This window comes from Rattus rattus, chromosome 7 (assembly GCF_011064425.1).
Source record: "Rattus rattus isolate New Zealand chromosome 7, Rrattus_CSIRO_v1, whole genome shotgun sequence".
NCBI lineage: Eukaryota > Metazoa > Chordata > Mammalia > Rodentia > Muridae > Rattus > Rattus rattus.
Window position 1 is genome coordinate 24,572,048 of NC_046160.1, and position 17,239 is coordinate 24,589,286.

Here is a 17,239-nt window from a genome sequence, read left to right on the forward strand (position 1 = left end):
TGCTGGTCTGTCAGCTGCTGGAGCCCTTCAGATAGGCGTCTTCCCACTCTTGATCTCGGCTCTTCTGTTACCATTTGTCACTTTTGTCTCTGGTCCCCCAAAGGTCCAGTGACTCTTAATGATTCTCATGCATAACCATTACAAGGCACGTAGCTTAACTGTATAGGGGACAACTGGGTATAGTATTCCCTGCTGAAGCTGGAGGGTTACAAGTTCAAGGCTAACCTGAGCTCCGTAGTGCATGCCAGGCCATGCAGGACTGTGGGAGAGACTGTGTCCTGTGAAAGGAACAAACTAAGGGTGTCTTGGTCCCTAGGTGTGTGTCGAGAAGCTCATGCCCCTGAGCTCCTTCTGCAGTGCGTTCCACCAGGCCACCTACAACAAGCAGCCCATGTACCGCAAAGCCATCTACGAAGTTCTCCAGGTGAGCGGCTCCAGGGAGCCTAACTATCCGGACCCCTGGAAGTCGGAGCGGAGCTGTGTTAGCCAAGCCCGAGGCCCTCCTCCAGGTTCCCGCCTGTCCTCCTCCTACCCCGCTCTGAGTCACACGTCCCCTGACTTCTAGCCTGTCCCTACATTTGTTCCCTTCTAGGTGGCCAGCAGCCGTGCAGGGAAGCTGTTCCCAGCATGTCATGACAGCGATGAAAGTGACACTGGCAAGGCTGTGGAGGTGCAGAACAAGCAGATGATTGAGTGGGCCCTCGGCGGCTTCCAGCCCTCTGGTCCCAAAGGCCTGGAGCCACCAGAAGGTAAATGTGGTCTGGTCTGGTGCAGCTGGCACTGGGAAAGCCACACTTGGAGAGTCACAGAGCCCGCACAGTAGGGCAGAATAGAAATGGCATGTGAGGCTTCCGTCACCCCAAGGGTGTGCTGCTGCTACTGAGCGAGTCCAAAGTACCCTGTCATCCATTGGCTCACCAGACTCTCAGAACTGGGGTGTGGGAAGCCACTGAGGCAATATGGTGCCCACTGTGAGTACTATGCTAGTATCAGTCTGTAACTGTGTGACCACTGCCTTCCTGGTGCAGAGGAGAAGAATCCTTACAAGGAAGTTTACACCGACATGTGGGTGGAGCCTGAGGCAGCTGCTTATGCCCCACCCCCACCAGCCAAGAAACCCAGAAAGAGCACAACAGAGAAACCCAAGGTCAAGGAGATCATTGATGAACGCACAAGAGGTAGAACCTGGCTCTGGAGAGAGAATTGGGAGCTCTGAGGGGTGGACATCATCTGGGCAACCCCCTAATGTAGGTTTGCATCCTCTGCAGAACGGCTCGTGTATGAGGTGCGCCAGAAGTGCCGAAACATCGAGGGTAAGTGTTGGTGGGATTGGGTGGGCCTGCTCCTCACATGGCTTAGTGTGTAGAGTGGCATTGGCGTGGGTTCTTGGGAAGCTGTGACTCGGGCTGTCTACACACCCCTCCATCCGTCCGATGCTTCAGTCCTAGTCCTTCAGGGTTTTAAACCCTTCAGGGGAGGTCGGTTCTGTGGCCTTGACTGAAGTTGTCTCTTTCAGCCTTCACCTTCTCAAAGGCAGGATCTGTCTCCCCTGGTCCAGTGGTAATGCTAACTCCAGGGTCTTGAGATCTAGAAGAATTAGGAAAGAACAGCATTGGAGGTTGTCAGGGCAACTTGGATGGACAGAGAAAGAACCCTGCTCTCGTGAATGGCTTTTGTCCTCATGGTGCCCTAGGCCTAGAATAACTGAAGGATGCAGAGCTTCGGGGATGGGGGACCGACTGCTGCCTTCAAAAACATGTGGGGGGCCTGTGAACGATGTGTGGGTGCATTCGTCTGTGGAGGGCATAGACTGATGTCAGGGGTCCTGCTCAATTGCTCTCCACCTTATTTTGTGAGACAAACCTGAACCTAAAGTTCAGAAATTTTAACTAAGCTGGATGGGCAGTGAGCTCTTAAGAATTCACCCATCCTCTCCCCTCCCCAGCACTGGGATTGCAGGCTTATACTGTCATGCCTGATGCTCTCCTCCTCCTCTTCCTTCCCTCCCTCCCCTCCTCCTCCTCCTCCTCCTCCTCTTCTTCCCCTCCCTCTCCTCCTCCTCTTCTTCCTCCTCCTCCTCTTCCTCTTCATCCTCCTCCTCTTTCTCTCCCTCTCCCTCCCTCTCCTCCTCTTTCTTCCTGCTCTTCTCCCTGCTCTTCTTCCTCATTCTTTTCCTCCTCCTCTTCCTCTTCTTGGATTTGTAAGATAGTCCCTGTGTAACCCTGGCTGTCCTAGAACTTCCTCTGTAGACCAGGCTGGCCTTAAACTCACAGGGACATTCGCCTGCCTGGGATTAGACTAATGGGCACACCACCACCCAGCACCTTTTCTTTTTAACTTTAAACTTTTCATGTGTATTCAGCGTCTCTTGGTCGTGCCTACCTCAGCCTCTCCGTTGGACTTACTGCAACATGCTTCTTTCCTACCTTTGTCTGCCAGCCCCCATAACCCGCTGAGTCCAGTTGGTGCAGCATACCTGGCTGTTGGCTGTGGATGTGGGGTCTGAACTTGGACTCTCATGCTGGCTCGAGCCATCGCTCTGCACAGCTCTTTGCCGACTTTTGCTTTGTCTTAGGGCAGAGTCTCACTGACTGAGCCTGCCTTGGACTCACTCTGTAGTCCAGGCTGATCTTCGATTTTTCTCAGCCTCTCAGAGGCTGAGATTATGGGAGTGACTTGGTGTTGGCTGCTGTTCTGACACCCACTCTGGTGGATCCTGTTTTAGCTGGGCTCCGGCCCCAGGTGGGCAGGAACTCCAGGGAATGGATGCTCATGGCGTCCCGTTATTTTACAGACATCTGTATCTCATGTGGGAGCCTCAATGTCACCCTGGAGCACCCACTCTTCATTGGTGGAATGTGCCAGAACTGTAAGGTAGGGAAACAACCCACCCACCTCGTGGCATTGGAAACCAGCACCTGAGTGGATGTGGTGTGGACCCTCGCGTGCTCCAAGACTGGGGCTTGTTCTGGTTTACGTCAGGAAAGATCCCTTCATACTTGAGTCTTGGCCTCACGTGGGCAGGAGTGGGACTTAGAGCAGTGGGTGAAGGGTGGGTGGCAGAGGCGGGTCAGGCAAGCTGACGATAGTGGGAGCCCTGTAGACGGCTGCAGGACGGAGGTCGTGTGCGCAGTTCCCCTCTCAGCCGTCCTTGGGTTCGGAGCCTGTCTTCACTCGGCTCTGCTGCATCCACACTGACCCTTCACATCCTCCCTAGAACTGCTTCCTGGAGTGTGCTTACCAATACGATGACGATGGGTACCAGTCCTACTGCACCATCTGCTGTGGGGGGCGCGAAGTGCTCATGTGTGGGAACAACAACTGCTGCAGGTGAGGCCTCCTCAGAGCTTCCCACTGGGCCCTCACTGCCTGTCCAGCCAGCACTCCTGCCTCCTCCTGCACCGTGGCCGATCAGGCCTGACAGTCTGTCCCCTCTTCGATGCGCTTTCTTCCAGGTGCTTTTGTGTGGAGTGTGTGGATCTCTTGGTGGGGCCAGGGGCTGCCCAAGCAGCCATTAAGGAAGACCCCTGGAACTGCTACATGTGTGGGCACAAGGGCACGTATGGGCTGCTGCGGAGACGGGAGGACTGGCCTTCTCGACTCCAGATGTTCTTTGCCAATAACCACGACCAGGAATTTGTGAGTGCTGGGGCTAGGCCGTGGTCTCACTCATGCCTTTCTGAGACTAGTCCTCCATGACAGCCCTTGAGTAGGCAGTGGGGCCTGGGCAGGTTGCAAGAGGGACTGAGGTGTGCGTGAGCTCTGTCTCTAAGGAAGGCCTGTCATTCTCAGCTGGAGGGGCTAACACAGAACGGGGAGATAGGGGTAGGCCCAGCATGGATCTGATCAATGGTGTTCACCACTTAGGACCCCCCGAAGGTTTACCCACCTGTGCCAGCTGAGAAGAGGAAGCCCATCCGGGTGCTATCTCTCTTTGATGGGATTGCTACAGGTGAGTGGCAGGGGGCCTGAGGGGCTGCCTCTCTTCAGATAGTGGAAGTAGTAAGTTTACGTAGCCCATAAAACTGAATGATTAAGAACTAAGCATGAGGGGTTGGGGATTTAGCTCAGTGGTAGAGCGCTTGCCTAGGAAGCGCAAGGCCCTGGGTTCGGTCCCCAGCTCCAAAAAAAAAACAAACTAAGCATGAACCCAGCAGTGGTGGTGCACGCCTTTAATCCCAGCACTTGGGAGGGAGGGAAAGGCAGGTAGATCTCTAAGTTTGAGGCTAGCCTGGTCTACAGAGCGAGTTCTAGAATGACTAGGGGTATACAATGAAACACTGTCTAAAAAAAAAGGAAAGAAAGTAGTAGGCATGATACTCACACGTTCTAGTACTTGGACAGAATAGGTCAGAAGTTCATTCCGCTTGGGCTACAGAGCTAGTTCAAGGCCTCCCAGGGTTGTGTCTCAAAAATAAAACAGTAAATGACTGATTATTGCTTGTTAGAGCTGGACATGGTGTGCATACCTTTAACCCCAGCACTCAGAAGGCAGAGGTAGGCAGATCTCTGAGTTTAAAGCCAACTTGCTCAACATAGTAAGATCTAGCCAGCTGAGGCTACGTAGTGAGGCCCTGTCCACAAAATATTAAAAGTCAATGCTGTTACACCTAAGATTATAGAGGCTCCCTGGGGAGCTATTGGGGGAGCTGTTGGGAGCAGTGGGAATGCTGTCACTGTCCCTCTCTGGCTATGGTACTGCTTCCCTGCATCAGTAGGCAGCAGAGGTTGGTAAGGAAGTTGAAATAGCTAGTTGAGAGAAAGAAAAGTGAAAGGGACCCAGATTTGACCTTTGTAATCCAAAGCTACAAATAAACAAGTTGAAGTGCTGGGTGCCTGGCCACAGAAAGCTGGTTCTAGGGGACTGCTGCGGGAGCTGGGCCAGTAGTGAACCCTTACAGCAGGCGCCATGCTACTGTGTCATGTGACACATGGGCACTAAGCAATGGCCACCTCTGTGGACCTGAAATCGCCTGCCGTTTTGGTTGGTCTTTCCTGGCTTTGGCCACCCTTCACTGAGGCAAAGCTGAAGTGTAGTCACGGTGCTTGTCTGTGCTGATCTGCTTTGGTTTGAGAAAAGATACTGGGATCGTCACGTGGGCAAGGTGAGACTCAGGCCTAAGGTGACCCCGTGTACGCTGGCAAGATCAGTCTTAAGACCAGGTATCAGGTGGATGGCTCTGGTGACAGTGCTTCCCCTCTGCTGGCTGGCACAGGGCTCCTGGTGCTGAAGGACCTGGGCATCCAAGTGGACCGCTACATTGCCTCCGAGGTGTGCGAGGACTCCATCACAGTGGGCATGGTGCGGCACCAGGGAAAGATCATGTACGTCGGGGACGTCCGCAGCGTCACACAGAAGCATGTATGTCCGTGCGCGGGGATGTCCGTTTCCCCCCAGTGCCCTCGGCTCCTGGGGACACCGCCATCCACTCCTTCCGTTCCTCTCATTTATTCCTTTTCTCCTCTGGCCTTTCTTCCTCGTTTTCCATTTTACTTCTGTGGCCTCTCTGGGCGATGAGCGGATTGGAAATGGGGATTGGAGAGCCAAAGGTAGAACACAGAACTCTTGCCTAGAGGGCCTGAAGACTGTTTAGGCCCAACGCGTGTAGAATGTGGTGGGGGTGGAGAGCGGAGCTTGCTCTCCGGGGCTCCAGCTGCTCCCCAGTGCTGTCAGGACTGTTTGTGGTAATATGTTGTGGGTTGGAGAAGGCCTCCTGTCATCTAAGTGCTTCTGGGAAGTTTCAGGGGCTTAAGGGAGTGCTGGCAGTTTCATTGATCCAATCCCAGGGGGACAATCACATGATTAATCACACTTAACTCCTCCCCACCTCAGGGAAGGCTGCCATTTAGAGGGGTGGCTTGGCACCTCCTGGGCTCCTTGCTGGGTCTGTTTGCTCACTGAGATGATAAGCCTAGACGTTCTCTAGGCTCTCCTGACTCTTAGACTCATAGATGGTCCCCCCTCCGCCTCTGCCCCTGGACAGCAGGCCCATCACATTACCTTTGTCCTCCCAGATCCAGGAGTGGGGCCCATTCGATCTGGTGATTGGGGGCAGTCCCTGCAATGACCTCTCCATCGTCAACCCTGCCCGCAAGGGACTTTACGGTAGGTTTCCTCCTCCTCCTCTGCCTTCTGAGCTGTGCCTTCTGCACTTAGGTCTCAGGAGTTTGCTTTGGACATTTCTGCCCTGGCAGCTCCTCCGGTGGCCCCTTTCCCTCCGCCCTGACCGTGCCCAGCCTCACTGCTGTGCGATGCAGACAGCCCCAGCTAATGGCTGTTTCTTTCTTCCAACCTCTCAGAGGGCACGGGCCGCCTCTTCTTTGAGTTCTACCGCCTCCTGCATGACGCGCGGCCCAAGGAGGGAGACGACCGCCCTTTCTTCTGGCTTTTTGAGAATGTGGTGGCCATGGGCGTTAGTGACAAAAGGGACATCTCGCGATTTCTTGAGGTATAGACCGCAACCTCGGTTTGGCCAGCTCACTAATGGCTTCTCCCTGTGACTGCTGCTTCATCCTTGTCTTGTCTGCATTGCGGAGCTGGGAGATTGGAGCTGGGGACTGGTGGCTTCTCTTTGCAAGGGCAGCTTGAGGAAGTCTTCCCATGTAGAGAAGAAGCAGTGCTAGAACACATGGGCTGGCCAGTCCCGAGACTTCGGTTCTGTAGAGAACTGCAAAATCAGTTCTCTCTGATCAGAATGGCCGATGGCCACGCTCTGGCACGCTCTGTGGATTGGAGAAGGGCTCCTGTCATCTAAGTGGGGGGTCTTGTGATACCTGAGATAAAATCATGGCTTGCTTGTCTTTGCTTTCATTTCCTGTTATGTGAGCCCCTAGTTCGACACTGAGCCAAGTACAAGCCATACACAGGGGATTGCTGCTACCCAAGGCAGTCTTGTGGTGGGCTATCAGCTTACGCTCCTGTCAGCCCAAGCTCAGTGATACCTCAGATGGTGAATGTGAGGACATAGTACACAAACGGGCTTGCTCTGCTAAGGTCTTACAGAGTCACCAGCCTTGTGGCCATTCTTCCAAGAATGAACCTCATTTTAAGCACACAGTAGTCACCCATAGTGCTACTGGAACAATAACCGTTCCTAGCATTACAGAAAGTTCTGTTGGATCATGCTGGTCTGTCTCGAATGTTCTAGCAATCACACGGGGGATGTTCTGACCTTGGGTCTTCAGGTCATTACAGCGTATGACTTCCTAAGAAAGAAGTTCCTCTGGGGAGTCGAGGCTCTTGGGCAGCCCGGTTACCCAGCAGTATTTAATTAATACTTCCTCTTTGGTCGCCTTGAAACAATCTCCTGTTTTACAGTCTAACCCCGTGATGATCGACGCCAAAGAAGTGTCTGCTGCACACAGGGCCCGTTACTTCTGGGGTAACCTTCCTGGCATGAACAGGTTAGTGATGGCTCCTGGCATGGGGGATATGGGAGGAGGGGCTGCAGGGCTGCAGGCAGGACAGACGGCCCAAGGGAAACTGAGTGTCCAGCCAGGATTGCCTTTGCCGAGGCTGCTGCTCTGACGTGCTTTTCTGTTTGTTTTTTAAATACCTTCTTGGGAAAATGGATACTGAAGATTTAGCATCTTCTGTGGACACTGAGCTGCAACCCCAGCCTGGTGTCTGGGACAGGGTCTCTATAGTCTAAGTCTGACTTCAAACGTGGGACTCCTCAATGCTTCTTTCCCTTCTTGAGTGTTGGGATGATGGTACCCAGCTATCTCTTACCCTAGGAAAGGACAATGTCAAAAGTGGACCTCACATTCCCCGTTCTGCCCTGAGCTACTACACAGCAACACAGACCCTTAGCTTTTGGATGGAGAAAAGCTTTTGTCTTGGGCTAGCCTCAAACACCTCCCTAGTGCTGCTCTTTCCTGCAGGAGTTTTTATTTTATTTTGTTTTGTTTTGTTTTGTTTGTTTATAAAGGGTGCCTTTTTAAGGTTTATGTTCCAATCAGTTTCAGCCAGTATACCCACCCCTAAAACAAACCACCAGAAATCAAGATGCAGGTGGCTTATGTACTTTTTGTCCCCAGGTAGGCGTTAGCTGCCTGGTATGTATTTTTGAAACCCCCTTTAAATTTGCCTGTAAGGATTAAGGCCTGTTTGGTTGCTTGTGGGCAGGCACGGTATGCAGACAGTTATGCTGTGTGTGTGGTGCCAGGGGGTGGTACTTAGATAGGGTTTTCCTGCTTTGTGCTTCTATGGTGTCTCTTGCTTTCTAGGCCATTGGCATCCACTGTGAATGATAAGCTGGAGCTGCAAGAGTGTCTGGAACACGGCAGAATAGCCAAGGTGAGCCTCAGCGCCCGGGCAGTGTGGTGGGTGCTAGGACAACAGGCTAAGGAGGGCGTGGCCGAGCTGCACACCACCCTTGGGATGGTGTGGGAGCATAGAGCCAGTTGGCCAGGGACTGAGCCAAGCATGCTGACCCTTAGCCTCTCCTGATGTGCTTCATCCATCCCACCCTGGGTAGGCACTGTGGGGTCCTTAACAAGGTTCTGGGAAGTACAGAGGCTTTGGTTTGTATACGCGTATGGGCGTTCTGCCTGCATATTCTCTGCACCGTATCTATGCTTGCTTGGAGAGGCCAGAAAAGGATGTGAAGTCCCCTGAGACTGGAGTTGAAGATGGTTGCAAGCCTCCATGTGGGTACTGGGAAGTGGAGCAGTGTTCTCAATCACTGAGACATCTCTCCGGCCTCAGAGCTTTTTAAGTTGGGTGTCCCGGGTCTCGACTTGCCAGCGCAATCCCTACGAGGGTTGTCTGGGTGTCCCCACGTTCTGATTCCCCTGTCTTCTGTGCTTCTTGCTTTTGATTGCTGGCTAGAACCTAAGTCTGCCCTTTCTGAGACTTTGGGCTTCCTCTCCCCTCCCCTCTCTGAATCCTGCCTCCTGGATATGTGGCTGTTTGTCTATACCATGTGTCTGATCTCCATGCCTGCTTAAACAGCATGGCATTTCCCCCTCTCCTTCATCTTCCTCCAGGCTGCTGCTGAGATTTAGTTTGCCTTTTCTGGACTTTTTCTCTCCAACTAATAAAATGGTTCTTCAAAAAGAAAGATGCTTTTGTTCGTGTTTGGCTAGGACCTACAAGCCTGCAGCACGGACGGAGGGCTCTTCTGAAGTAGTTTCTCTCTGGAGAATGCTCACACGAGCATTCAGATGCTAGGCTCCGCCCATACAGTCTAGCCTTCTAGACTGCAGGTCCCTACAGTCGGCCTGTGAGCCGCTGAGTTATTGACATCCTTCTGCCTGAAAGTTGCTCCCCCTGAGAGAGCCACAGGCTAGGAAGACTTGGGGTGGGGGGGCTAAGCCACAGCCGCTGCCTCTAGTCCTGTTAGCCTGATTAGACCAAGATTGCCCGAGTGCCCTCTGAGTGGGAAGGGCAGCAGGGACCAGCCAGCCATTTGTCAGCAAGTGATGCTGGCTCATTGTGATGCCGCTTAGTCCTCTGCCTCTTTATCTTCCAGTTCAGCAAAGTGAGGACCATTACCACCAGGTCAAACTCCATAAAGCAGGGCAAAGACCAGCATTTCCCTGTCTTCATGAATGAGAAGGAAGACATCCTCTGGTGCACTGAAATGGAAAGGTAGCGTGCTGGGTGCTTGCGTCTGGCCAGGGCTGGGTTGGAAGGAAGACTCTGCGTCGGCTGCCACATCCTCATTCCCCCCAAATTCCTTGTGAGTGAATTTTAGCAAACCTTTCCCAGCATGCCAGGCTCCTGGAGAGGACCTGCACATTCTGTGGCTGGGTTCCTATTCCAAAGGGTCTTGGAGTCACCCAAAGAGCCCACTAGAACATCCCAACACAGTCTGTGGCTTCCTGGGCTTGGATACTAGGTATTTTGTGTGTGCTTTGAAAGCCAGTCTAGATGGCTGTGCACAGCTGGGTGGGCTCCGCTTGGGTTTGAGTAGGATTTAGACAGATAAAAGGCTGTTCTGGGGGGTGCGGGGGAAAGGCTGTTCTCACAGACACCTGGGCAATGGGGACCGCTGAACTCACCAAGTCAGGGGAGTGTCCCATTCTTTGAGACCCCTCTCTTCACAGTGAGGGTATTTAGGGATGAACCAGACTGTATTCAGACTCCGGCTGCCTGCGCCTCCGGATCTCATGGAGTCTGTTGAACACATCCGGGAGGCATTTCAGAGGTCTGGGGTTTTTTTGTTGGTTTTGTTTTGTTTTAAGTACTGCCTTTGTTTCTGGTAAATGTGACCCCTTGAAGCTGGGATTATACTACCTATCTTCAAGTCCACAGAAAGCCTGGCCCATGACTGAATTGCCATGACCAACAGGGCAGCCCATGACAGGAATTCAGAGTAAACTAACACCCACCGTCTCACCCACACTCACGGGGCCCTTTCTGCCTTCCTCCCTCCCACAGGGTGTTTGGCTTCCCTGTCCACTACACGGACGTCTCCAACATGAGCCGCTTGGCGAGGCAGAGACTGCTGGGCCGATCGTGGAGCGTGCCAGTCATCCGCCACCTCTTCGCTCCGCTGAAGGAATATTTTGCTTGTGTGTAAGGGACATGGGGGCAAACTGAAGTAGTGATGATAACCAAGTTAAACAAACAAAAAACAAAACACAATAAAACACCAAGAACGAGAGGACGGAGAGAAGTTCAGCACCCAGAAGAGAAAAAGGAATTTAAAGCAAACCACAGAGGAGGAAATGCCGGAGGGCTTGGCCTTGCAAAAGGGTTGGACATCATCTCTTGAGTTTTCAATGTTCATCTTCAGTCCTAACTAAAACGCAGGATAGGCCCCTCCCCTTCCTCCCCTCCAGTCCTAGGAGGCGAACCTTTTGTTTTCTACTCTTTTTTTTCAGAGGGGTTTTCTGTTTGTTTGGGTTTTTGTTTCTTGCTGTGACTGAAACAAGAGAGTTAATTGCAGCAAAATCAGTAACAACAAAAAGTAGTAATGCCTTGGAGAGGAAAGGGAGAGAGGGAAAATTCTATAAAAACTTAAAATATTGTTTTTTTTTTCCTTTTCTATATATCTCTTTGGTTGTCTCTAGCCTGATCAGATAGGAGCACAAACAGGAACAGAATAGAGACCCTCGGAGGCAGAGTCTCCTCTCGCAGCCCCCGAGCGGTCTCAACAGCACCATCCCTGGTCATGCAGAACAGAACCCAACTAGCAGCAGGGCGCTGAGAACACCACACCAGACACTTTTCTACAGTATTTCAGGTGCCTACCACACAGGAAACCTTGAAGAAAACCAGTTTCTAGAAGCCGCTGTTACCTCTTGTTTACAGTTTATATATATACGATAGATATGAGATATATATATAAAAGGTACTGTTAACTACTGTACATCCCAACTTCATAATGGTGCTTTCAAAACAGCGAGATGAGCAAAAACATCAACCTCCACCTGGCCCTCTGTGCAAAGGGTTTCAGCCCAGGATGGGGGAGGGAAGCAGCTAGAGGGTGTCGTTTTTTTTTTTTGTCCCTCTTGGTTTTTAACAAACCAAAGGAGGAACCATATTGCCCCCACCCCCACCCCACCCCATGCCTAGCTTCTCCTGCCAAAAGTGGGGCTCAGCTGAGGTGGTCGGAACCTGGGGAAGCGGAGTGTGGAATTTATCCAGACTCGCGTGCAATAACCTTTGAATATGAATCTAAAACGACTGCCTCAGAAAAATGGCTTAAAAAACAAAAACAAAAACAAAACAACATTGTCCCCGATTTTGAATCTGTCAGCCACATTGAAGGCCCCCTCGTGGGATAAGAAATAATCCAGAGTGAGGGAAAGTGACCCGCCATTAACCCCACCTGGAGCAAATAAAAAAACATACAAAACGTACTGGTGCTTTCTGTCTAAGTTGCCTTTTGTGTGTTCTTTTATGAGGCCCCCCACCACCCCCTGTGCACACGGCAGCTCCGGTCCTGGAATGTGATGTTTTTGGTCATCTCTAAAGACTGCAGTTTCATACTTGGGAGGCTGATGACACCTTTATTATAATTATTCTTATGGTTCTGGCTATAATTGTTGGTTTTAAGATTTTCTTTGAGAAAACAAAAACCCAACGCCCTTCCCTTTAGGTTTCAAACCAAGGTGCAGGGGGGTGGCAGGTGCTTTTTTTTCTTTTCTTTTCTTTTCTTTTTTTTAAGGACCAGTGGCTCTGGTGCCCTGGCTTCCACCCCTCAGGCCAGGTGGGCCACTGGGCAGTACAGCAACAAGCTAGGCAGCCAGGGAGTTCCAAGGCCCACCCTCCGGGCCGGTCATTCTCTTCTTCTTCCCCTCCTCGTGAGTCCGGTGTGTCAGGGCTGGAGGGAGGCCGGGGCAGCCTCTCTCCTTGTGTGTGTGGTTGGAGTGGCGTGTGTTTCTTTTCTAGTGTTTGGTCCGATAGCTGTGCTCTTAACCTTGAGTCAGCTTCACCTGGGGCCTGTGCGCTCACACTTTGTTCTGCTTCCTACCCAGGGCAGGCAGCCTGGCATTGGCCGTGGGAAGGGAAGGTGTTGTTGGCCCCGGGGTGAGGGCTTGTCTGGATGGATGGAGTGTAGATATGTGGCATATAGAGATATATATTTTATAATGGGAGGGGGGACGGCACCTCCTGAGACCAGCAGAGGCTGGGAGGTGTGCTGTCAAGCACATGGTCCCGAGACCGCATCCCTAGAAAGATGGGGCCTGTGATAGGCCCTGTATAATAAATACATGTATAAGAAATTTACACAGTGGGGGTTGGAGGGAACGGGCTCTGTGTTGAGCCTGGGTCCCTCCCGCAGACAGCCCCACAAACAGTATATCAGTCTGACACATGCACAGGGACTTCTCTCTGTCTGGATGCACACCAGGGAGCTCCCAGCACACTTCTCCCCAGGGTCAGGATGCTGGAGTCGCTCTGCAGCTCTCACATCTGTTGCCCTGATGACAGGTAGACTCGATCCCAGAAGTTGCTAGGTGCTGAAGTCAGGAAAAGGAGGAGGTTTGATCCAAGCAGGTGCTTCCTCTAGCAGGTCTGTGTTCTATACCCTTTGCCCCTGGTGATGTCAAAGATTCTTCTGTTAGCAGCCTGTGGTTACTGACCTGCAACTCTAGGCACCAGTCAAGTCAGCCCTCGACTCCCCCTACCTATTCTCCCCAACCAAAGTCGAACTGAAATCTGTCTTGGCCATTGGTCTTCCATTGGGAACATAAAATATTAAAAAAATTGAAAATGGGACAGTGCACCTCACTTTTGGAGTAAAGCAAATCATTAATTAGTGTTAGAACTAAACAAAGACTTTGTCCCCTTGCTCACTGCTCAGGAGTAAGCTTAGCTGGTGGCTTGGTAACACCTCTTGGGCTGTGTGGTCCTGCCCACCTCTGCTCATTTTCTCTGGATAGTTTTAAAATGACAGCTAGTTTTCCCTGCCGTGGCAGGTAGTGACTATGGGGCTGGGGCATCCAGGAGAGGGGATGCTTGCCCACTTGGAGTCCCTATACTAAATGTGATATGCTCCCCTGCTCCAGCAGGGCTCCATTCTGACCTGGAGTCCACCAGCACCATGCAGGAGGACTGGAGGGGAGGAAGGCTGCTTTAGGCAGTCTAAGGTGCTCCCTCCCCCACTAGCAATGGCAAGGTCTTCCCAGCTCCTGTCAGGACTGTCTTCAAGGTCCTCCCACCTCTGCTTATGTGAAGAAGCTAGCCTTCCCCAGGAGCCTCATGCCACCTCAGCTGGGCCTGGTGCTCCCCAATGCCTGGGGTTAATGTGAGGGCTCAGGAAGAGGGGTCTCTGTCAATGGATGTGGCATTCTCAAGGGACTGAGTAGAGGCTCCCAGGTGGCTGGCCATACTGACTTGACAAGTTCCCTAATGGATTCCCATGGGGCCTCTTCACTAGCTTTCCTTCCAGCCCAGTCTTACCATAGTGTGTGGGCACCAGTCCAGTTAGCCCCCAATATCTTTTGGGGAGGTCTTTGTGACTGTGCCTGCTTGGTCTTCATCCATCTCTACCCCAAGTGGGGCTTCTAGGGTCACCTCCAAGGAGAGCTCCTAGGATGCTGTGGTAGCTGAGGGGAGGCTGAGGAGAGGCTGTGGGGAGTTGGCAGAGCATGTAGGAGCTCGTTCACTGTAGGTGGAGTTGAAGCTGGAGTCAGGTCATGGGATGGGAGGATCCCCAAAGGTTCCCCGTGGGCTTTCCTTTCCAAAGAATAGTCTTGTTTCCCCTAGAAACTAAGGTGCTGGGGGACTGAGTGACAGCCACCCCTCTGCTGGTGCTGTGTGAAGTCTCACACCCAAGATCTGTGTGTGGCCCTTGCCAGGGGATGTAGCCGGTGCTAGTGCCAGGGTCACAGAACCAAGGCCTCCTGAGGAGGCACACATTCTAGCGGGGTCCCAAGCTGGTGCTAATTCCTCTCCACAGGACCCAGAAGCCTGGGAGCCTGCAGTAAGCTGATCCCTGCTGTGAACACCCATTAGAAAGCCAAAGTCCCACAGGTAGAACCACAGGCATAAAGACCCCTGTGGCTTTTGGCAAATGACCAGAAGTGTGGATGCAGGAGCAACAGGTAGAGTTGGTGGCCCTTGCGGGCCAACATCAAAAGCATCTACCTTCCCCAATAGCGTCTCTACTGGAGATGCTGTGGTCATCGCATGCTGGTTTAGGAATTAGGCTGAGCCACCTGAAGGAATGTGCTCACAAGAAGATACAGATTATTGGTTTCTCTATTTACTACGCAGTTTGTCCAGAGAGTAGAAGCAAATTCCCGGGCTTGTCCGGTTGGTGCAAAGCTGCTGTGACACTATAGGCTCTTCAGAACCGGTCACTGTAGGGGTCCTGGCTGTGAGCTGGGATGGTGTGACCATTGCAGCTGTGTTTCCAAGCAGGCCTGTGTTTGTTTGCATCTGAGCTTGGCACTTGCCATCTCCCAGTACTTGTGATGAGGTGGCCGTGCTCACTTGTTCACTTGGCAGAGAACAGCCAAAGCCTGTCACCCTGTGATGGTGTGTGGAGTTTGTGGCCCTTCTGATTGGTCCTGTCCCATCCAGTTGGTATTCATGCTAGGAGCAGTGCTGGTTCGGAAGAACCCCTGAGGAAAGGACTGGGGTTGGTCAGGGTCATTGTGAGCTCGAATATGTTTGTGTGGAGAAAGCCGAGGTCTTTGGGTGGAAAGGCCTTGTCCTTGCAGGCTTCCAAGACAACAGCTAAGGTTGGCCTTTGGTTGGAGACAAGTCTCTAGGCCAGACACTGGAGTTTCAGCATTGAGACCAAGAGGCAGGCCAAGATCGGGATGTATGGAAGGCCCGTTGCTGGTAGGAAGACACAGCTTCTCTAGGGGACCCCAGGAACTCCTGTAACTGGCTCTCCCATTGGGATGAACCCCATTTGTGGGCTCATAAAGCGGCCTTCTAACTCCACCCAGTCCCCGAGCCTGAGGACATGAGCAGTGGTCTAAAGTCTCACCTAGTCCCATTTTACAGACTAATTTGATTGCCCGGCCCTAGAATTCTACAGAAACAATAATAACGAAAAGTTGAAATTCCTTAGAATATGCAGAGGGAGGGGATGACTCAACACGGTGCTAAACACATTTTATTAAAAATATATATTGTTAAATTAAGTCTGCTGTCTGGACAATGATGTTCTGTTTTGTTTTCTTGTAGTGGAGTTTAAAAGAGACTATTATTTTACTCTGATATATTATTATTAAAAAGGCATTTTAACTTTGTACTTGAAAACTAAGTGAACGATTTCACGTGTTTTAGCTGAGGCATCGAAGTAGCGGGTGCTTACTTGTGGGAAATCATGTATTCATACTACAAAATAAACTCCGTGGCTGGTTTGGTAATAACTTTTACTGTTACAGACGATTTCGCTTTGACCCCGGTGGCAGAGCACTTTTACTCCACATTCCACGCAGCTAAGTGCAGGACCTTCCAGAACCTTCCCCTAGTCCCCCTCGGTCCTCTTTCCGTTCCTCTTCCTATCTCTCTCTTTTCCTATTTTTTTTTTTTTTTTTTTAAAAATTGTCGTTTGTTTTCCCTGGTCCCGGCTTCCTTCTACCACTGTATTTTTTTGTTAGGGTTGCTTCTCTATTTATTGACAGTAATACTGTACATTTCACAGTCTGGTTCTGGGGCAGCCAGGAGGGGTGTGGGGGGCTGTGCACAGCTTGCCGCACCATCCGGTGTCCCGTTGTATCTCTGTGTACGTGATGCTTGTGACATAGCTGTTGAAGAAATAATTAAAAAGGTCAATGCGTACAGCAGGTGTAGACAGTCCGTCAGTTCCGCTTTCATCACTTTTCTTTTTCTTTTTTTTTTTGTGCCCAGAAGAATATAATAAAGCTCCTTTCTAATGTACTTGTGCTGGAGAACACTTGAATAAATGGACTGTTTTTGTGCAAAAAGAAAAACGGAAAACGAAAAGCACCGTCATAATGTCCTTTTGTCCTGCGACTCCTTTCCCCTGATGTGACAGCTCACGGTCCTCCAGTGGGCTGAAGTGGGTGTGCATAATATCCGGGGGGCGTCTGGGGAATGGATTTCTAACGTAGCTCTCGAGTGGGTGTTAACTAGGGGCTGGGACCCGAGGGCAGAGGGAGTTTGGCTCAAGATCAAAGATGAAGTTGTCTGGTTGACTTCCAGAAGCAGCAGATGTCTTGAGACCAGAACAGGAAGCAGATCAGCATCCTGGTTAGGTGGCAGGAGGACCAGTGGGGACTTACCGATGCCAGGGTCAGAAGGAAGAAGTGAGGAAAGGAGGGAGACAGCTGGGCCCTGGGGGAACCCTAGAAGAACCTCGGGTTTAAAGGCAATCTTTGCCAACACGTGACAGGTAACCCAAGGGCTGGGGTCAGTGGCCAACAGGGCTACTGCTGGTCTGAGTGTAGGCTCTCTGGCAGGGCCTTGTGGCCTGAGGTATTATTGCCCATGGTGTCTCTGTCTCACCTTTCTAGAAGGTCAGTCTGAATGCAGGGTCTGTCTGTCCCCCACATCTCCGGGAGTAGCCAGTAGGCTTGGCCTGGGTTTCCACTCCTAAGGGTTGTTCAGGCCGTCTCCTCCCCCAGGCTTTTGGAAGGATTTGGGATAGCAGACACACTGTGTGGGGATCCTTGAGCAGATGGGGAAAGCTCGGCTAGACAGGTTTTCTCATGGGCACTTTTTCTTGCTTTTTTTTTTTCCTTTGACAAGGTTGTAAATGTATATTTGGCTTTTACTCTACTTTTTTTCTCGATGTTTTTCAATGTTGATGTGGAATCTTACTTTCAAATGGCTGCATGGCATTTTCTTGTTGAATGT

The 17,239-nt window shown here is 51.5% G+C and overlaps 1 protein-coding gene across 1 annotated transcript in view; it reads left to right on the forward strand.

Moving 5' to 3' along the window:
- The window catches only part of Dnmt3a (DNA methyltransferase 3 alpha), a 101,267-nt gene extending 89,453 nt beyond the window's left edge, over positions 1 to 11,814 (forward strand). The window contains exons 12-26 of the mRNA XM_032908615.1: positions 317 to 424; positions 593 to 749; positions 1,029 to 1,178; positions 1,269 to 1,313; positions 2,795 to 2,874; positions 3,218 to 3,330; positions 3,456 to 3,639; positions 3,868 to 3,952; positions 5,217 to 5,362; positions 6,016 to 6,106; positions 6,301 to 6,449; positions 7,319 to 7,404; positions 8,230 to 8,299; positions 9,477 to 9,595; positions 10,388 to 11,814. Of these exons, the coding sequence (XP_032764506.1) occupies positions 317 to 424; positions 593 to 749; positions 1,029 to 1,178; positions 1,269 to 1,313; positions 2,795 to 2,874; positions 3,218 to 3,330; positions 3,456 to 3,639; positions 3,868 to 3,952; positions 5,217 to 5,362; positions 6,016 to 6,106; positions 6,301 to 6,449; positions 7,319 to 7,404; positions 8,230 to 8,299; positions 9,477 to 9,595; positions 10,388 to 10,529 (1,725 nt within the window). The 3' untranslated portion in view covers positions 10,530 to 11,814. The remainder of the gene's footprint in view (positions 1 to 316; positions 425 to 592; positions 750 to 1,028; positions 1,179 to 1,268; positions 1,314 to 2,794; positions 2,875 to 3,217; positions 3,331 to 3,455; positions 3,640 to 3,867; positions 3,953 to 5,216; positions 5,363 to 6,015; positions 6,107 to 6,300; positions 6,450 to 7,318; positions 7,405 to 8,229; positions 8,300 to 9,476; positions 9,596 to 10,387) is intronic.
- The last annotated feature ends 5,425 nt before the right edge of the window (positions 11,815 to 17,239 follow it).